This window comes from Myzus persicae, unplaced genomic scaffold, assembly GCF_001856785.1.
Source record: "Myzus persicae strain clone G006 unplaced genomic scaffold, MPER_G0061.0, whole genome shotgun sequence".
Classification (NCBI taxonomy): domain Eukaryota; kingdom Metazoa; phylum Arthropoda; class Insecta; order Hemiptera; family Aphididae; genus Myzus; species Myzus persicae.
In genome coordinates, this window is record NW_019101783.1 from 181766 (window position 1) to 200886 (window position 19121).

The 19121-nt window shown below is 40.7% G+C and overlaps 1 protein-coding gene across 1 annotated transcript in view; it reads left to right on the forward strand.

Annotated features, from left to right (window-relative positions):
- The first annotated feature begins 1491 nt into the window (after positions 1-1491).
- The window catches only part of LOC111030383 (headcase protein), a 48209-nt gene continuing 30579 nt past the window's right edge, over positions 1492-19121 (forward strand). Inside the window, exons 1-2 of the mRNA XM_022309835.1 lie at positions 1492-3036; positions 14742-14841. Coding sequence (XP_022165527.1) covers positions 2114-3036; positions 14742-14841 — 1023 coding nt within the window. The 5' untranslated portion in view covers positions 1492-2113. The remainder of the gene's footprint in view (positions 3037-14741; positions 14842-19121) is intronic.

Sequence of the window (19121 nt, forward strand, 5' to 3'; positions counted from 1 at the left end):
TGTTATTAACGTCATGTGAATTTCTTTCATACCAGTATGATATTAAATACAATATTATTATATTATTTGACTTAGAGTTAGTAAACATGCAACAAGCCAAGACGTGCACAGAGCACACCGTAAATCATTCGAACGCAAATCAAAATTGGATTTCCCGTGCCGAATATTGCCGGAGGTACATAATAATAAGATGTTGCATGAAGGGTTGCATGAAAGATAACCTAAATATCGACTAAATATTTTAAATTTTTAACGAATCAATACTAAACTAATTGTCCCTTAAATACGATTTAGTGGCCCGTAATTGGTCCATTAAATATTGAATCATTTAAATAATTTCTTTTTTATACAACCCGGCATAAGTATATTATTATATTATTATATCCATTTTAATATTATAGAGCTCGCATTGCACGGAGTACACCGACGTATTTGGTGTTATTTCTAACGATATTATGGTCATTTAAAATTACTTTAATTCTTAAATGTTTATCAAAAGTTTATCTTTTTTACATGTATTATATAATTTGTTTTCTCGGAGTCTTAAATAAACGTAAATAATCTCTTGTTACAGTTTTGTATACACATGCATCTGTTAATCAGTGTTTTTTTTCTTATTATATTATTAAAATTGTTTAGAACTAAAAAAAGAACGGCGTTACTGCTTATGTAATCATAATACAATTTAATATAGGCGATGTAATTTAAAACTTTGAATTTTTTTTCTTTCAAACTCACATTATAATGAGTATTCGGGCAGTCGGTCGACGCGGTGCCATGTTGGCCAGCGGAATATTCGAGAAATTCGATAGTCGGGCGTAAAATGGTCGGTGCGGGAATAATATGATTTCCGACGCGGAAGGCGGAACACGCGAACCAAAAAAAATTTAAAACGTCTGAGTGGTTAGTGATGGGCGAAAGAAAAATAAACGAATCCGGTAAATACGATAACAGTAATAATAATAATAATATTTATAATATTCTATAATGGCAATAAATCCGCGGGGCACGATCGGCGCAACGGTACACCCGTGACGTCAGTGGTGGGTGGGTGGACGCGGCCGTGGCCCACTCGGCGTCCGAAAAATTGCCGAAAATTCTAGAGGGACGCCGCCCTCGAGACCCCCCCTGCGGCGTCGCCGAATTCACTGCGCACTATCGCCGCCCCGAAAAACATACTCGCAGAGCCGCGGTCACGTGACGCGCACGCCGCGATACTACCCTGCCGGTGTCGGCGGCGGCGGCGCGGCGGAGGGGAGTGATATCGTGACTCCGCACCAGTGGGCGCCACTGACGCCGGTGCCGCCGCACACCACCGCCGCCGCTGCCCTTGACTGTGACCGTCACACGCACACACACGCACACCGGTACACGGTTTTGGGTGGCGCGCGCACGCACACAAACGCACATCGACGGTCGCGTACACGCACACGGCGCAAAACCGGGCGGGCACAATTGGGATCTGTGAGAGAGCGCGCGCGCGCGCGAGCCCGCGTAAGTGTGTATCGTCACCGCCGCCGCCGCCGCCGCTGTTGTCGCGCGGGTGTTTCGCGTTCGGGTATCTCCGCACAGTCGGTCAACGAAACAGAAAGTGGCCGTACGTCGTCCGTACCGCACGCACCGCGACACACAAAACACACAAACAAACACACACACACACACTCAAACTCAAACACAGACACAAACACACACGCACTCCTCGCACACCTGTGACGAAGTACAAATCGTTATTAATAATATTTTTTTTTTTTTTGTTTACCATCATTTTTGAATTTTGACTATTATTTTCTTGTTTCGAGACGATTTCGCGGGTTTCGTTGCGGAAAATCTTACGATCGTTTCGTTTTCCACATCGTATCACGTACGTACGTCGATATAACAATTTGACAAAAAAAAAAAACAAAACGGTATAACTTGTTTATCCTTCGTCGCCGCGAGCGCCGATTTGTCGGGTGCTTTTAGCGCACGCCGAGTAAATATAAAACTATAAATCCAGACAAAAAACAAGACTTGAACGCAATCAACGGACAAGACACCGACGTCGGCCGTGCGCGGCATGCGATCGCCTTCGTCGTGGTCGTCGACTAGCGTCGCCCGTCACAGTCGTCGTTGAATGGCTCCTCGCCGGAACGCAATGGGTTTCAACGGTATCGGACATTTCGCCGACTTGTTCGGCCCGTCAACCACAACGGCCATGGAACAGTTGTTCCAGCAGCAGCAACAGCAACAGCAGCCTTATCAACTCGTCCACCAACAACAACAGCACTTCGAAGAGTGTTGCGTGCCCACCGGCGACTGCATCATGCGGTCCGCGCCCATCAGGCCAGAAGATCCGCGCGCCGCCGAACTGTACGCCCGCGTGGTGTGCAGCGACGGCGGGTGTCCGGCCGGCCGGTACATGCACCGCGAGTGTTTCGACGCCTGGGAACGGCTGGTGCTGGTCTACATGAAGAACGCGGCCGCGTCGTACGCCAACGGTAACGCGCCGCAGTCCAACGGCCGGCGCATCAAAGACCTGTGGACGGTCAACGTCAACAACAACAACGTGGTGAACCTCAACAAGAAAGGCTACGAAATGGCGTTCAAGGCCTGTGGCTGCCGTTGCGGCCGCGGTTACCTGAAGAAGGACTCCGAGTGGCCGCAGTCGCCGTCCGTTTCCGTCATACGCAGGCGGTCGTCCGGCGGAAGCGGCGTCACCGTGGACGACACGGTGGACTGCGGCAGGACGTCGGCCGCACCGCCGACCGCCGGCAAGAAGAAGAAGCGCCGGCAGCCAGCCACCAGACAACCAGCGGCCGCCGCGTCCACGATGACGATGGTCGACTACTCCGAACTTCGGCTCCGCACCGGCAGCATGTCCGGTTCGTCCAACGGTTCTAGTTCACCCGTCACCAATTCCGCCAGCAGCGTGTCACCCGCACACTCGGGATCGTTCGGTTCCAGCACCAGCACCGGTGCCGGTTCCGGTTCCGGCTCTGGTTCCGGGTCTTCGTCGTCCAAGAGGCGCGGGGCCTGTTTCAAAGACGTTTTCGAGAGGTAAATAAAACAATATCATACTCGTATCGTTTACAGGTTATTATTATTGTTACCTTTTATTTTTTTTTTTGTTTAATTATTATTATCACCGTCGAGTCGTGTGAACGTTTTTCGTGTGAGGGTTTCGAGATTAAGTTGGTATGCGACTCGCGTGTGTAAACATCGCCGCCGCCGCCGCCTGGTATTGTGTACAAGTCTCGGCGTCGCGTCCGTAAACACACGAATTTAATATTGTTGCCCTAGTCAGACTGTCGGCGGCGTGCGTGAGTAACCGCCGCCGACGCCTTCCTTCCCTTTTCCCAGCGTGTCTGTCGTAGATTTTGGGGTATGAAGAGGGCGAAAAACGTGGCCTTTTTTTCCCTCTCTGTTTGGGGGGTTGGGATTTCGACCCTCTTTCGAAAGTTCCCGTCTGGTACCTCGTCGCTCCGTCTCCGCGCACCACCACAGTGTTGTTGTCGCGCCCCCGAGACTGTCCTGGAGAAAATTAATCGGTGGCTTCAAATACCCGTCCAAAAAGCCCAGTAAACTTTTTGGTTTTTTTTTTGGGAACATCAAACCCTCAGTTCCCGTGTTTTGGATAGCAATCGCGCTAAATCGACCAAAAGTAGATAAAACCATAAAATCCGCCGACAGCCGACTCAGTGGCGCATTTAAAATTATTTAAATGTGTCTTATCTATCTGTAGACCTAGTTCATCAACTGTAAAAACTCTTGACACTTTAGTCCTCGTGTTGCTAAGGAGGTGATAATTTTATAACGATACATAATAAACGCAAAATACGTTACCTTGAATAATATAAAATTATATGTAACCCATAGCTTGTTTTTTCCTAAAATGTTGTATATGTTTGGCTAAATTAAAATACAATACCTGCCCATTTAATATTTTATACGACTATATAAATGTATTTAGTACCTAAGCATAGTTTTAATTTATATAATATACATATTTTGTGGTATTTAAACAATGATTTAAATATATTATGTCATTAAAATTTGTTGATTACTTTATATACATAATGTCCGTTGGGTTTTATAATGTTCATAAGGGCCCGTTCCGTATTTTTTTATAAATAAATTAACATAATGAAATCTAAAAATAATACAAAATACATCATGCTTAACATTTTTTAGACTTCACTTACCAATGACTTAATTTGTCATGTTATTTTCACATTGCGCCGACATGTCAATACCCATTTAGTCTATTATTACCCGTGCGAGATCGTCGGCTAGTTAGGCTGTTGTTGCTATTTATAATAATTATAGTACTGCAGTTACCTATAGATAGTCTCATTGTCATATTGTACGTATTGTGTATTTGTGTATACATTTAGAATAGGTAACTCGTGTTCATTTTATCAGAACTGACATCGGGCATTTGAGCATTAATATTATAATATTGTTATTCGACACTCGTCACTCCAAACACTTGCAGGTCGGCGTAACGTGGACGTGTATTGTATAATATTTTTAGCGCTATCCAAATACACATCTATGAACGAATAATTTTTGGGGCTCTAAAATAGTATTTTTCAAATGAACCCCGGCGGTAATCCATTCCTCAAATCTCGCCCCCCCCCCCCGTGTATACGTCACTGCGCCGACGACGTGAAGTCCAAGAGATTATTATTATCTGAGACAATGTTCGAGCGTGTTAAGGCGGTTCCCGAAGGGGTCGTAATCTTCGTTGGCGGGAAAATAACATATTTCAGTGCACCACGTGGGTCTCCTTGTGCGCGCGCGCTCGTTTGAGTGTGTTCGCGTTGAAAAATTGGTCGAAGGACGTCCACTGCGACGGCGGTCGGTGCGCATCGGATTTTGTTGTTGTTTAGACGGGGTAATAAAATGTGTCTCATTAAACGCTTCATTTGTGCTACGTGTCTTGAGTTGTGTTTTAGTCGTCGGCTCTATAGTTTTAGTTTTTCCATTATAATGTAATACGGCGACTACGGTGCCTACACAGACCATAATATTCCTCGTGATATCGATGTTAGCTTAGTATTCTGCTCGAGTGACCGAAAATATCACTTTGAACGCGCGCGAGATGTATTCCTGGAAACGATTACAATTATTTACAGTATTATTTTGTCATTGGAGTCGCGTCGTTGTTGTATTTCATAAATACTGATTCTTAACACATTTTTTTTCTATTACAAAATCTGCATTTCTTTTTATTATCTCGAAAAAATCCCACGGTTTAGGTTATTTAAATACTTACGTCGTTTTCGACTCCGATTGTTCTCGTATGTGCTTACGACCGATCTCCACTCATCCCGGGTTTTTTTTGCTTGCGTTGAATTTTTAGAAGTGTGAAAACGACGGGTAAATAAAATGTTTACAAATATTCGTGTATAATAATAATTACAACAATATTATATTATCCCATTTCTGTAAACACCAGTACTGTGTTCTACAACGGTTATTATTCTACACGATAACGGTTTTTCGTAATACAATCTTGTAAACAATATCCATCAATTGATTATTATTTTTCAGTATTTCGCCAGAATCCTATCAGATGATTATAATTATTATCGTTTCGATTTCTACGACCAGAACCAACTGATTTTATTCATAATTTTTTTTGTTCATCTGGCGTTACCATCCGTTCTTGTCGGTCGAAATAGTCGTTGGCTGGGTAAAGGCGGATTTCCCCGAGTGTCGGCGGTGTGCTTTCTGTTTGCTTGTAACCGCGAGTTAAGAGTACTGAAGTGGGTGGTGGGCGTATATTTCTAAATCGCCGGCATTATCAGCTACTTTTTGGAGACAAAAAACTCTTACATCCCAAATTCTCATCGTACATCAGTAATAATATGCGCGTCTTTTTAGTTGTGCTACACTTCAAAAATATAACGAATACAATAATATTTAAATATGAATAAATAACGTGATTTGGTGCCTCCCAATGGCCGCTTCGGTACTTTCAAATGTGAACAATCATCAAAAATAAATGATAACTCAAATTACCAATAATTGCAGTATGTAAATCATTACGTTAGATGGGATAAAGTTATATTTCACCCATTAAAATGTACCGTGGTACTAGTTTAGTTACATACTTATATATTATACTTAATCGTATATTATTTTTTTCAAATTCAGCGTGCTAAACACACCACGGTTAAGAATCGTGATGGTGTGTCACAAATCGCAATAGAATTTCGTTTAAGTGAGCATTTATTTTACGTACCTCCCTTTATTTGGTTTCCGGCAGCGTTAAAGTCCGGTTTGTAAGTAGAGCGTCGATTTTTTTTTTTGCAGTCGCCAACGGCCAGCTGCGAGAAAATCGTGCGGTGCACGGTGTGGACAGGATCGCAATGTCATTAAAACGAAAACTGGGAGGGAATAATAAAACAAAAAAAAACAAAACCCTTTTAAAATATTTAATTACGCGCGTTCGTAAACACTTGCGGAAAGTCATGTTGACGTCGTATTCGGAAGCAGTGTAGTACGAGTATATGATATTAATATTGGTATGTCGCATACCCGATGTGTTTTTTTACTAATTTTTTTTTTGCCCAAAAATGAGGGTCAAAAAATCTACGGGCGGTGAAGAGAGGGGAGGGTCGCTAGGTCGGCGTGTTCGCATTCCCGCCGTATGCATGTACATAAAATGTGTGTATACATCTTTTTTTTAAATACGGGTCCGTTATTCGCTTGGAATACAAACCCTTTAGCCGTGGGCGGAGGGTATACGTGCATGTCGACGAGTTGTCGTCGTTGCCCCCAGCCCTCTCTTGATCGTGGTCGAGCATCGTGATGAAGTCTGTAGGGGTGTTTCGCGTAAAATATTGCGATCTAATTAAAACCCGAATTTTTTTCCACCCTCTCGGTGAGGTTGTTGGTGATCATTGGTGGGAGGTAGGGAGATGTCGACGATGACGCACATAGAGCCCAAACACTGCCGGGAGTTAACTTGCTATGTACGTTTTACTACTATTTCGTAGATAATAATAATATGTGAACCTCTGGCGAAGCGTAAAGATGGTCATAGTAATATTATTTTTTCATTCTCTCAACAACGAATAGTAAGTAATTTCATTTGAAATTTATGTAATACCAATACGTGGCACGGTGGTGGCATATGTGTTTATTATTGTTATTACTTATTAGTAGGGCTAGGAAAATGAAGCACTAAAAACCTACAATAAAGGAATTAAAAAATTGCCAATAATGCTACAAAAAAAAGCATTTGACCAGGAAAATGCAACTAAAAAAGATTTAAAAATTAATTTTGAAGTTTAGCTGAAAAATATTTTTAATATCAAAAAATAACAGCACACGCGAATACGTAATTACAGGAAAAAACGATTAACGACTTGTCGGCATAACGTATTGTCGATTACTGATATCGACATATCGTGGTTCCGCGAGTCGCGACAATACTCCGTACGCTAGCACTCGAATATAAATATAAATTCCTATAATTAGGAAATGCTAAATAATATTATTGTAAATTTAGACATAGTAAACAAGTCAATAAATATCGTTCTCATTGCGTCTGAAGTCCAGACATAATATTACGACGATATTACAGACATCGTATTACGTGACCACTACTCCCCACTCAGTAAACAGTAATCACAAAATCTAAGAATCTATTTTCAGAAATATTTTCCGATAAGGCGATAATATTTCACTACGAATTCACAAAATATATATAATTAAAATAAATGAAAAAATAATAATTTAGATAAATATGTACGTAAATGTTAAATATGCGTATAATTAACAAAAACCAATTAAAAAGCTAATAAACTGACAAAAAAGTACCAATAAAGCATTTATTTACGAATATCACAAGAAAAAGCAAAAAAAGCAAAAACAAAATTGCATATTTGAACTCTGTGATGAATGAATCGAATTTTATTTTTGATTAGCTATGTCCTGGAGTACTATGAAAGAAAATGCAAATGCTACAAAATCCTAGCCCTACTTATTAGTTATTATTATTACTAGGGGGCCTGCTCTCCATGACTGGGTGTGTGTGTGTGTGTGTGTGTGTATATCTTCCCGAGTAATAGAATGTTTCATAATTTTTATTAAATATCAACAACACAACTGTTTTTTCTCGTATACGGCAGTCGTGTTATTTTTTTTTAGACTCGTCGTTTTCGACAACCGTCACGGTGTTGTAATTTTCAGTTTTTACTCAAAACTATCGCTGGGTCAAAAGTGAGTGAGTGTGTTTGTGTGCGTGTATCACGTTCGTTTTAATTGTTGTTTTTGTATAATTAAAAAGTAACGGTGGTTTTTTTTTTTTTTGTTGGTAATTGACCACTACTCACTAGATGAAATTAATAATACATTATATTACCCTGCGTTTGTTTGTATATTTTATAAAATATTATTATTTTGAGTAAAAAAAATCCGTACGCGCCTCCAACGACAACCTTGAAATATCCGTCACGCTACCGTGCACCGCTTTGCCCGTGCTTCCGACACCCAAGTGTTGTGTGCACTATATATGTGTGTTACATCTAGTAGCAGCTGTGCTTGTAGACGCATACAACACGAAAACGCATATAGTGCAACTACAGAGTTGTGGTGTCGTTTCCACCTCGTAGGCTCGTAGGTAAATAATAATAATAATAATAATATAGTTTCGTAAAATCGTTCTCTCTCCCGAGTCGATTACAACAATATCGTACAAGAAGTTATAATAATATTCTACTGTAACCGCGCGCGCGTGCAATATCGATTTCCATATTAGGATTTATCGTCGTTCACGAGTCGCGATAATTACAGTGGTTTGTTGCACGGCCGGTACGTATTTGAGTGTCGTGTTCCAATCGTCGATCTAATTTTGAAACGAATTTGGGTACGACTGGTTTTTTTATGCCGCTTTTCCATAATATATTGTCTCACAGACGTGCGGTGAATTACTATTTTACGTCACAACGTCGCATGCCCGCGATTGTTCTTGGCGCCGCCGCCGCCGTCTTTACCTGCCTTATAGAAATAATATATAAAACCGCATGGCCGTTTTTATGTTTCGAATATTCGGTGTGGTTGGAGGAATATTTTACATTGATTTCTGAACCTCCTCCATAGTTGATGGTGGTGGTGGTGGCGCCGGTAACAACGACAACGACGAATAATACCGTTTTTCGGAAATTTCCCGATAACCGTTAGTCTGTCATTGTCGCCGTCGTCGTATCGTTGTTACACTCGGTGCCGATCCAAAAAAGAGACACACTTTTTCTCGGACTCATCGTCTTTGAACTCTCGCCGAACGCTATAAACAACCTTACACGAACCGACACGTCCACGATGAGATAATAAAACTCGGTCGTACATCTGAAAGAATTTTTCGGAATGTACAGATGTCGGTACCCCCCCTCTCATCCTTGACCCACGCGGTGTGGTCATTTCGTCTTCAGGAGCACCTCGCGATGGCGACATTAATAACAACAATATTCTTTATTTACGTCGCGTCCCTTGGGTCGTATTTATTCGTTGTAATTCTCGGTAAACGGGAAACGCCGACAATAACGATCCGATCGCCACCTCTCCTACTACGCGTTACTACTACTACTACCATAGTATTATGTTGTACGAGGTGGTGTGCGAAGGTAGTGACCCGAAGAAGTCTACAGCCCCTTCGTCTTGGATATTATAATAATAATAACAATAATAATAATAATAATAATAATAATAATAATAATAATAATAATAAAATGTGTGGCAGTGGTCGCCGGTTATATTATTATTATTATTATTATTATTACTATTATAATGCTGATCGCCCCGAGTGTGTGTTGTGTGTACGTATATTTCCTCGAATCGCCGCGGCGGTGGCGGACTGCTGCATTGTCCGCCAACCGGTTGTCCTTGACTTTTGTATTTGTGTGCGCCGGCTAGCGTTTATTGTTTATTCTGTTGGTCTTTATTTTTATTTTATTTTCACGTTATTTATTATTATTTTTTAGGTTAGTGTTATCCGCGGGCCAATTAAAACGCGTGTTAAACGAGCCGATACGGATACCACATATTATTATTATTATTATTATTATTATTATTACCCGTGTATTATTGTAATTACGGTGACTCGGTCGGCTCGGGCAAACGTATCGCCTGTCCGTTATTATTATTATATAATTATAATATTATATTTTATACGAATATCAGTTTATTTCGAACAAATGAAGCGCATCGCTCGCGGAGCTTGTTTTTTTTTTCAAGGCTCGTTTTCTCGCCTTCGCTCGGCCTACGTTTTAATGTCGCGGGACCCCGACCCGCGTATGCTAATTTCAACCTTTTGGGCGCGCGCCGTTTTCAATGTGTGTTCGTGCAGTGCTCCGATATCGTTATTCCGAGTCCACAGTCTGTCGATAACAATATTTTTTTTGTAATTAATGTATGTGTTGCAGTGTCGGGTGAGATTCGCTCCCGATCTAGGACGACGAAATCCGAAAGGTAGGACGATGTAAAGACCTCGTAATGAGATTCTGGTATAAAAATGTCTATTGCTAACCACCGAATACGCGACTGACCCCTCCCCAACTCCTTATCCCTGCATACACACTTCCACCTATTAATATGCCGTCGCGTCGTCGGTATAGAGTCGACTCGGTGGTACGATTTGTAGTTATTTATACATTTATATTGATAATGTTAAATATAGGATATTTGTATATTGAAGATTCTGCGAGTGGTACAAAATTGTTAGTATCCAACCGGTTGGCCTATAATAGGACTTGGTAAGGACGTTTATAAGTATTAAATATATTATACATATTTATCACTATCAATCATAAGCATTGGAACATTAAGGGTCATCAATACGACAATATGTTGTAAAAGCTATAAATGTACCTCTGATTTATTACTGGTGTTTGTAAGTATGTTTGTGTGTGCGATGTGTTAACCTTCTTATAATTTATTCTCTTATACTTTACTTTACTTTCGCAATTTACATAATTATATTAAGTGCCTAATATAATTTCAAGTTCCATAATTTTATGTTGCGATGTTTTCTTAATAAATTACAACCGAGTGTGTGAACGATTGATATCAAGACTTTAAAGTACTTGGATTAACAAAATTATATTGGGAAACTTCGGTTATTTAAAAAAAAAACTGTTCGTGGTGTATTTTCTTTGAAAAAATTTCTGTTATGAAAACGGCAAAAACAGTATTAGATATCAGTTATATTATGATATAGGTTCTACCCACGTATCTAGCTGAGATAATCTTTGTTTAATCAGTAGTTTTTTATTCGTATTTCAGCTTTAAAATAGGAACGTATAAACGCTTTGGAATGCAATTGTGCAGCTGTGTAATCAAAATTTTCTGAGCGCCATTCGCGCCGTTTTGCGATTTATTTTATAACCGTGTATGCAATAGTTTCGCGAAGTCAATATTTTTTTCATAAACGTATTTATACACACTAAACAATAACAAAACACGCCCTTCTCCTTTACCACTTCTTCATATTTACAATTTTTTCGCATTGAACGTCCAACCCTTGGTCCACCTTTAATGCGCGGTTGCTTTATTTACATTTTTTTTGACAGTAAACACCGGTGTATGTCCTCGGCGTTTGAGTAAAGACGATGGCACGAATATCTCTGTTTTGAATCGTATTTTGTATTTAATCAAGAACGTCATTCTACGTACTGCTCACTATAGACACCACCTACCCCAATAAACAGTCGAAAACAGTGATCGCAAGTCCGCCGCCACACACGCAATCTGTATTCTGACCTACGACATATATATTGTTATTATTTTTGTTTTCGCGTGTGAGCACACTCAGCCGTCCATGTGACTCACACAGCGTATCGTTGCGTGAGTGTATAATATATTAGTTTTGTCGACCCCTATCGCGTGGAAAAAAAAATACCAAAAGGGATCGAAATGCAATGTTGCCGATTGCCGTTCCGCCGCGGTCCTGCTGTCTAAGGAAACGAGAGACGGAGAGTGGCGAGTGGTAAGATAGGCGACCGCAACTTAAAATTTGTAAACTTTTAAAATTTTTCATCAAAACACGGTTTTCGTACGATTTATGGTTGTGGACGTCGGAGGTATTGCATTTATTTTTTTTCAAACGTGTGAGGGCCGTGCCAGCTGTTGTGTGCATATCCGGTTCCTCGTCGGCGGCGGCGGCGGCGGCACACTCAGTTATTATTCCAATGCGCCACAAGAGATTGCCGCCGGTGCACTGCTGCCGTCGTCACACTGGTTGGGTTAGGTTATGTTTTTGTGTTTTACATATATTAGTATTTTGGGGCCATTATTATTATGAACAGCAGCGGGTCCCGTGTTGCGATCGGACGAAATTATAGGGTTCTTTTATTTTTAAACGCACATTTTTTTACCATGTAAAGCCCACACAAGTCTTTTTGGCTGTCGTCGATAAACGACCGCGACGACGACGCCGCCGCTCGGTGGTTGCGGTGGCATCTTTTTTTGTGTAACCATATGCATGTGTGCTGCTACTGTTGACTCTTCTACCCTGCCCGCTGCAGCAACAATAATATACTACAATTATACGCGTTGTACTAAAACGAGAAGACTGCCTCGTCGACGGCTGCAACGTCTTTGTAACCTTCGTTTAATATTTCTCGTGTTCACCCGTCCACAGTCGGTGGTGCAGGGGGCCGCTCTTTATATATTTTCATTTCAAATTTTGACGTCCTCCGGTGAGGTATCTTTGAATTCCCGGGGCAAGCCGATGTGTACGTCATCCTTGAAACGCTCAACAAATTAACAAGACGTGTACATCCATAAAATTAGGACACGTAAAAAAAAACCGTATAATATTACACGTTTCGATTGGGCAATCAGACGTCGCGCGTCTCTCGAGTCAGAAATGTTCCGAAAAGGCTACACCTCCCTTCCGATCGACAAAATCTATAGTAACCAGCTCGATAATCGCGTGTGTGTGCGTACTTGTACGCGCTGTAAAATGTATCTCGGTCGGCGGCGGCGCACACTTCAAAATCAATATTAACGAGAGAATATCGTTTGACTGACAGACGGTAATAATATAATATTCCATGTTATAACCGTACTCGTACTGTGTACGTATATTATGTTATAAATTTATGATAATAACGTTCTCGCTGACCACACCCGTTCGTCTACAGTGTGCGCCGTTCGCGTCTCGTCTATAGTCTCTGCGTTTCGAACGCGGCATAGAAAACGAATTTTTAATAACATCGTGAATCGTGATGTACAATTAATGTAGAATACTATTACGTCGGCATTGTTTGGTAATTAAAAATGTCATTAAGTATTGAAAAATAAAAAAACTGCATAAACTGTCATACGTGTACGAACGATTTCACGTAATGAAACATATCGACGAAGTGTAGCAGTACTGCGGTAGTATTGGTGCAGCGCACGACAGCGGTACCGCGTCCGGTAAAACTTTTTGCGTTTTAAAATAAATCGAGAAATTTAATTTTCTTCTAATTACGTATTAATTATTACAAAACATATGTTTACGATTCCGTGCGTCTCCATTACCACTGTGAATAAAATATAATTCTCGACGATAATCAGTATTATTATTATAAATTATTCTTACGAAATGTTGGTGTGTCGCCGATTGAAAAACAAACGATAGCCAACAAATGAATGACGACGGGGCTTATGGCCGGTGGTAATTCAATACACGATAATGTCGTGAACGCACAAAATATTACGTTAGTTTTAATTCTCTCTCGTTCGGCGGTAAAACTACCTACTAAACACGCTTGGTGTGCGAGTTCTTCCCAGAGTACATATAATATTGTAATAGATAGAGCGGTAGGGTCGTCACCGCCCGTGGCTATATTAATATTAAATTCAAATTTTTGTACAATAATAATATTATAGGTATTATATTATGCTTTTATTGCGCAACGATTATTTTTTACCGAGATTTTGCATTAGTGTGCGTGTATGAGCGAGAGAGACCGACCGATGACCTACAAGCGTTCCGAGAGGACTCGAAACAGGACTACCACGGACGATGAAAATCGCTGTGTCGTCCACATCGCGGTGTGTGTGGTGCAAGTTTTATTTTTACGACGTTAATAATAATACACCGAGTCGACGATAATGTACCGAAACCTCGACCGGGAGGTTTACTGGTCGTCGTATAGTATAGAGAACGAGAGAGGTAAATCACGCGATTATTGAACATTATATAATAATATTATTACCTACATATGTTATACGAAATACGAATATCGTCTACGGTAATTAACATTAAAAACCTCCGCTCATTGGTCTTGTGGGAGGGGGCATGGGGGTTTGGCGCGCGTCGTGTGTGTTAATTATAATAATAATAAAAGACTAGTAGGTATGGCCGCTGTCTATTCCTCGTCTTCCTCCTACTCGCCATATATACGATAGACACCGTGAAAACGAAAACGCACGTCCGGCGGCGGTCGGGTACCTGACAACGCGCCGTCCGTTGGGCTAGGTTAAGGCCTCTTCCTTTTCCCCCTGACCACCATTTCTCTATGATATTATTATTATAATCCATTCCGATAATCGACAACCGCTTGCGTTTGTGTGTGATATTGTGTGCAAGTCATCGCGGGCGGGTATACGTTTTTTTTTGTACTGTTATCCGTTTCGTTATCGCATTATTATTGTTATTATTTTTTTTTAACTACGACTGTCCAATGTTTATTGTAATATAATAGTAATAATAATAATAATAATATGTAATAATTTTGTACCGTTTTTTTTATGTCACGCAGGCAGTCTTCCATGAATGGCAATGGGATATTTTGCCGCCGTCTGGACTTCAGCACATTCAACCGGCTACCTCGGCACATGCTCAACTCCTATCACGTAAAGGTAACGTATACGCTTTTGACCGTAATTGACCGTGATTCAGCGAGATTCTTTTTATGTATTTATTAATAATTGAGCTCGCGGGGGAGTGCACCAAAATATTGTGTTTGTCCGCCGCCGCCCGTTCGTGTATTATCGTCGCCGTTGTTGATGTGTGTGTGTTTCCGTTGATGAACCGTTTCCGGTGCGCCGGTTTCTTTTCCTCCCGGCGACCGAAAACGCACATATATTATTACACCAAAGCACTTGACGGATCCGAGTCCCATCGACAAGTCTGCCACAAATAAAATATCAATCATCCTACGTGCAATAATAATTATTAATGAATACGATATTATACTGCAGTACTTGTTTTCTAGCCTGTCCGAGTCTCGTGAAACGAGTCCATAGTTTTTTCATTTGTATACCGTACAATGGTCGCATTTAAAAGCAAATCGAAATATTATTTGATTCGGTTCGTGGGTTTGTAGTTTTCCTATCATCGGCCAACTCTGTCCGACTGACTGGCTAGGCGAACAGAATATTAATATTTCAGTCGTATGAACAATGGCATAATAACAATAACAACAACAACAACACGCAAGTGCTTACTGTTCAGTGCTCACATCCATTTCCATTTCGTTGTATATTTTTTCCTAAACACACCACATCTTACCGCCGCCACCTACTCGACAACAAATTGATAAAAAATTTACCCAAGGTCGTGTGTATTTATAGAATAATTTATTTAAGTACACGTCGTAATCCTCTGCACAGGATGTATGTAAAGATTGTTTTGTTTTTGACATTTCCTGCCCTGCCGTCGTCCATTATACATCATTATGGTTTCGACAGCAGTTAAATGTCAGCATAAAAGGACTAGCAATTAGTTTTGATCCAATTACTTTTGGTATTTAAAAACAATACTTCATGCTAAATTATACGATATTTTTACAACATTAAATACATTGATAAAATATTTTTGCTTTGATTCTGGGATTTTTGTTACACTATGTACTCAGTTCCTATACATTATAATATGTTTATACATGCCCGATAATTATCTGTTTAAAATTAAATTACTTAGCTGACAATTTTGATTTCCGATTGTAATTTGTCTTCTTGGTACTGTTCAATGACTATAAAATAAATTAACTTTTCTTCAAGTCAATAAATATTTAATATAGTGAATTGAACGTCAGTTATTATATTACTCGTTATATTATGTACAGTTATTATGCAATATTATCGTACATTATTTTTTAGTGATTCATTGATACAAGTAGATAGGTGTGCCAATTAAATTATTATGTTTTGCGATAAGTGTTAATTTTATCTTTTAACGGAACTGGTTGTTATTTAATGCTTTTCGTATTATTTATCAAATGCTAATGATAACAGATTTTAGATTAAATTAAATTAATAAATATTAAGTACTTACACAATTTTTACTCTGAATAATTTTAAGTTTTGTATAAACCGAAATTCATTAAACCGCAATTAAACTGTATCTACAAACTTGCAATAGCATGCACAATATGTTGAAACATTTAATTATAATAAATAATAAAAAAAAATTTAAGTTAAAATAAATTTTTTTAATATTTCTGCTACATTTATAATTTTTTAATTATTGTCTACTCTCGAGAAATATATTTTTGCTTGGCTTAATAATAAATATTAAATGACCTTATGTAGATTTACTTTCCATTCGGTCGAGGACACGCGTATCTTATAAGTTGTCGTAATAAGAGTATTAAGAGTAGTTAATACTAACCAACTGCATTTTGAGATTATTGAGACACGAATATCAATTAATCGGGTTTCGACGAAACAATGGAATTCGTCTGTTAATACGTTATAATTTTTTATTCGTTATAAGTTTTAACTTATATCGTTTTTATTACATTTTTCTATGGCTTTTGAAATATTAAATTTTCGAGTTTAGTGTCCCGCAGCTATGACTCGTTAAGTACCTATGCTTTTAATTGGTCAACTTTATTGTTCTATTTAGACTGGTAGTTTTATTATTTAAACACTTCTCTAATTGGGTGACGCTAGTTTCGTGTTTTGGTCGGTGTTGGCGGCTGTCCCTGTAGTGTAGGTTAAATCGACAAAATTATCATAAAAAATTCTGAACTTGACTTTTCCTTTCGTTGTCTCAATCTCCGTCGCGTGCGCTTTGTTCTAGGTTTCCTACATCGAACCGATTTCGGTGAAAGTAGTCGGTTACACGAAATTGGTGAGACATTGTACATGCGATATTATCAAACACAATATTGGTAGCATAATGATTTATCATAATGACGGATATCTCGTATGCATTGTGTCAGTCTCATTGTGCGTTGGACTCCCGAGACAAAATTGGATTTCGAAAAAAATTATCGTTTTGATTGCATAAAATTGTAATAATACGAGTAGTTACGAGACTACAATATTATTATACGAGTATAATAATATTTTATTGATATGGTAAACAAAAATACACCGCAGACGCGAGTATACGCATCGAGGTAGCGTGTGCTTGTGTGTGCCAAACGAGAACACGACGAAGGTCAATAATAATAATATAAGCCTCTCCCATGGTGTTTGTGTATGTGTGTGTGTGTGTGTGTGTGAGTGCGTTTGTCTAAATTGACGACGACGATATGATAATAATATGATATTATTTTTACGTGTGTATCGTTTTGCCGACACGGCAGTGGCAATGTGTTTGGATATCGATTTGCCGCGCATAAAAATGCATCGAACTTATATTTTGTAACATGTGAATAAAACCGCGTTCACAGATCGATATTTTTTGTTTCGGTATGACACGAATATTATATATAATAAGCATACTCGTATTGTATTTTGTTTCGGTAAAATTGTGTTTTCTATGGTTGTGGCAAAACGCCCCCTCTCTCGTTTCGTGTATAGATTGCCCCGGAAAATCGGGCGTATTTTTACTCGGTTTTAAACAAAAAGTTAACCAAGTGCTCGAACACCGAATTTTTTTTTCGGGTTTTTACCGGTCCTCAAGCGTTTTTATTTTCGGCACTGGGCCGGGCGGCGCCGGCGTGTGTCGTTCCGCCGATCGAGTGTGCGCGTTCCGTTTTCGGCGGACGAACCGACGCCCAGTCGGGCGTGTTTAGGGTACCGCCCGCCGGCCCCCCCGCGGTCACCCGGAGTTGCGTGCTTGGCGCCCAAAGCTCTCGCGCCTGCCCGCCCGCCCGACCACGCCAACCACGAAAAGCGTTCGTCCCCCTCATCCGCACCCAAATACATCCTCGCTTGAACCACTCTGCCCCTCTTCAATTCCGATTAAGAATTTTTTGGAATTTGAATACAAACCCTTACCCCCCTCCCCCTTCTCAACCCACGGTTCTGTCTCCATATCAGTGGGGATCGGTCACTACCGGAGAATTTTTCATTAGAAATTTTGGATTTTTTCTTACTCCCCTTCATCCCCAGTCACCTTTTCACGCACACCCTCCCACCCACTCATGTCGGTGCGCTATCCCTCCGCCGCCGCCTCCACAACCGTCATTATACAACGTTGCATGCCGTCGCATCGCGCTATGTATACAACATTGCACGCCACCGCCGCGCCGCAATATGACCAAAATATTGATCGCCGGCCGGCCGGCTCTTTGGCCCGTCTCCCACGCCCCTTCCCCCCCCCCCCCACCGCTAGCCGCGTGCGCCCGACTGAAATGTGCATCGATGCCCCGTCGCCGGGACCCACGCACTTGTCTGCCGGTTGAGCGTTCCCGCCGCTGCTGCCACACTAGGATTGTGTGCTGCGCGAGTTCCCGTCGACCCGACCGGCGATCAATAGCGGGCGCGTCCCTCTACCCGGCGGCACCCGACGACGCGACCCGATTATGCAGGCGAAGCGTTTTGAAAATTTTTTTCGTGCCGAATTTCCGGACGCGCCCGCGCCGCCGCGTGAACGACGATGGATGATCGCCTCTCCGCGACCGAAGTAATAATAATTATTAATATTATTATAATCGCTGCGACACATTCGAAGACCTTGAACGATTCGCGATAACAAGTCCATATATTACATACCGTACCTATTATAATACGCGCATCGCGTAAATGTCGCATAGGTGTGGCTCGACAGACAGCGCTTTTGCCTAGTGACTGCGATAAAATGTAGAAATAATATTATTGTATTATATGCGTGCAAAAAAAAAAAAAACACTGCACGTCATTGAAAACTAGTTTCGGCAATGCAATTCGCACGCGTGTACAAGGAAGTCATCCGGTAATTTACGGATTTCACGCTTGTTGTGGTGTTTGATGATAACGATTTC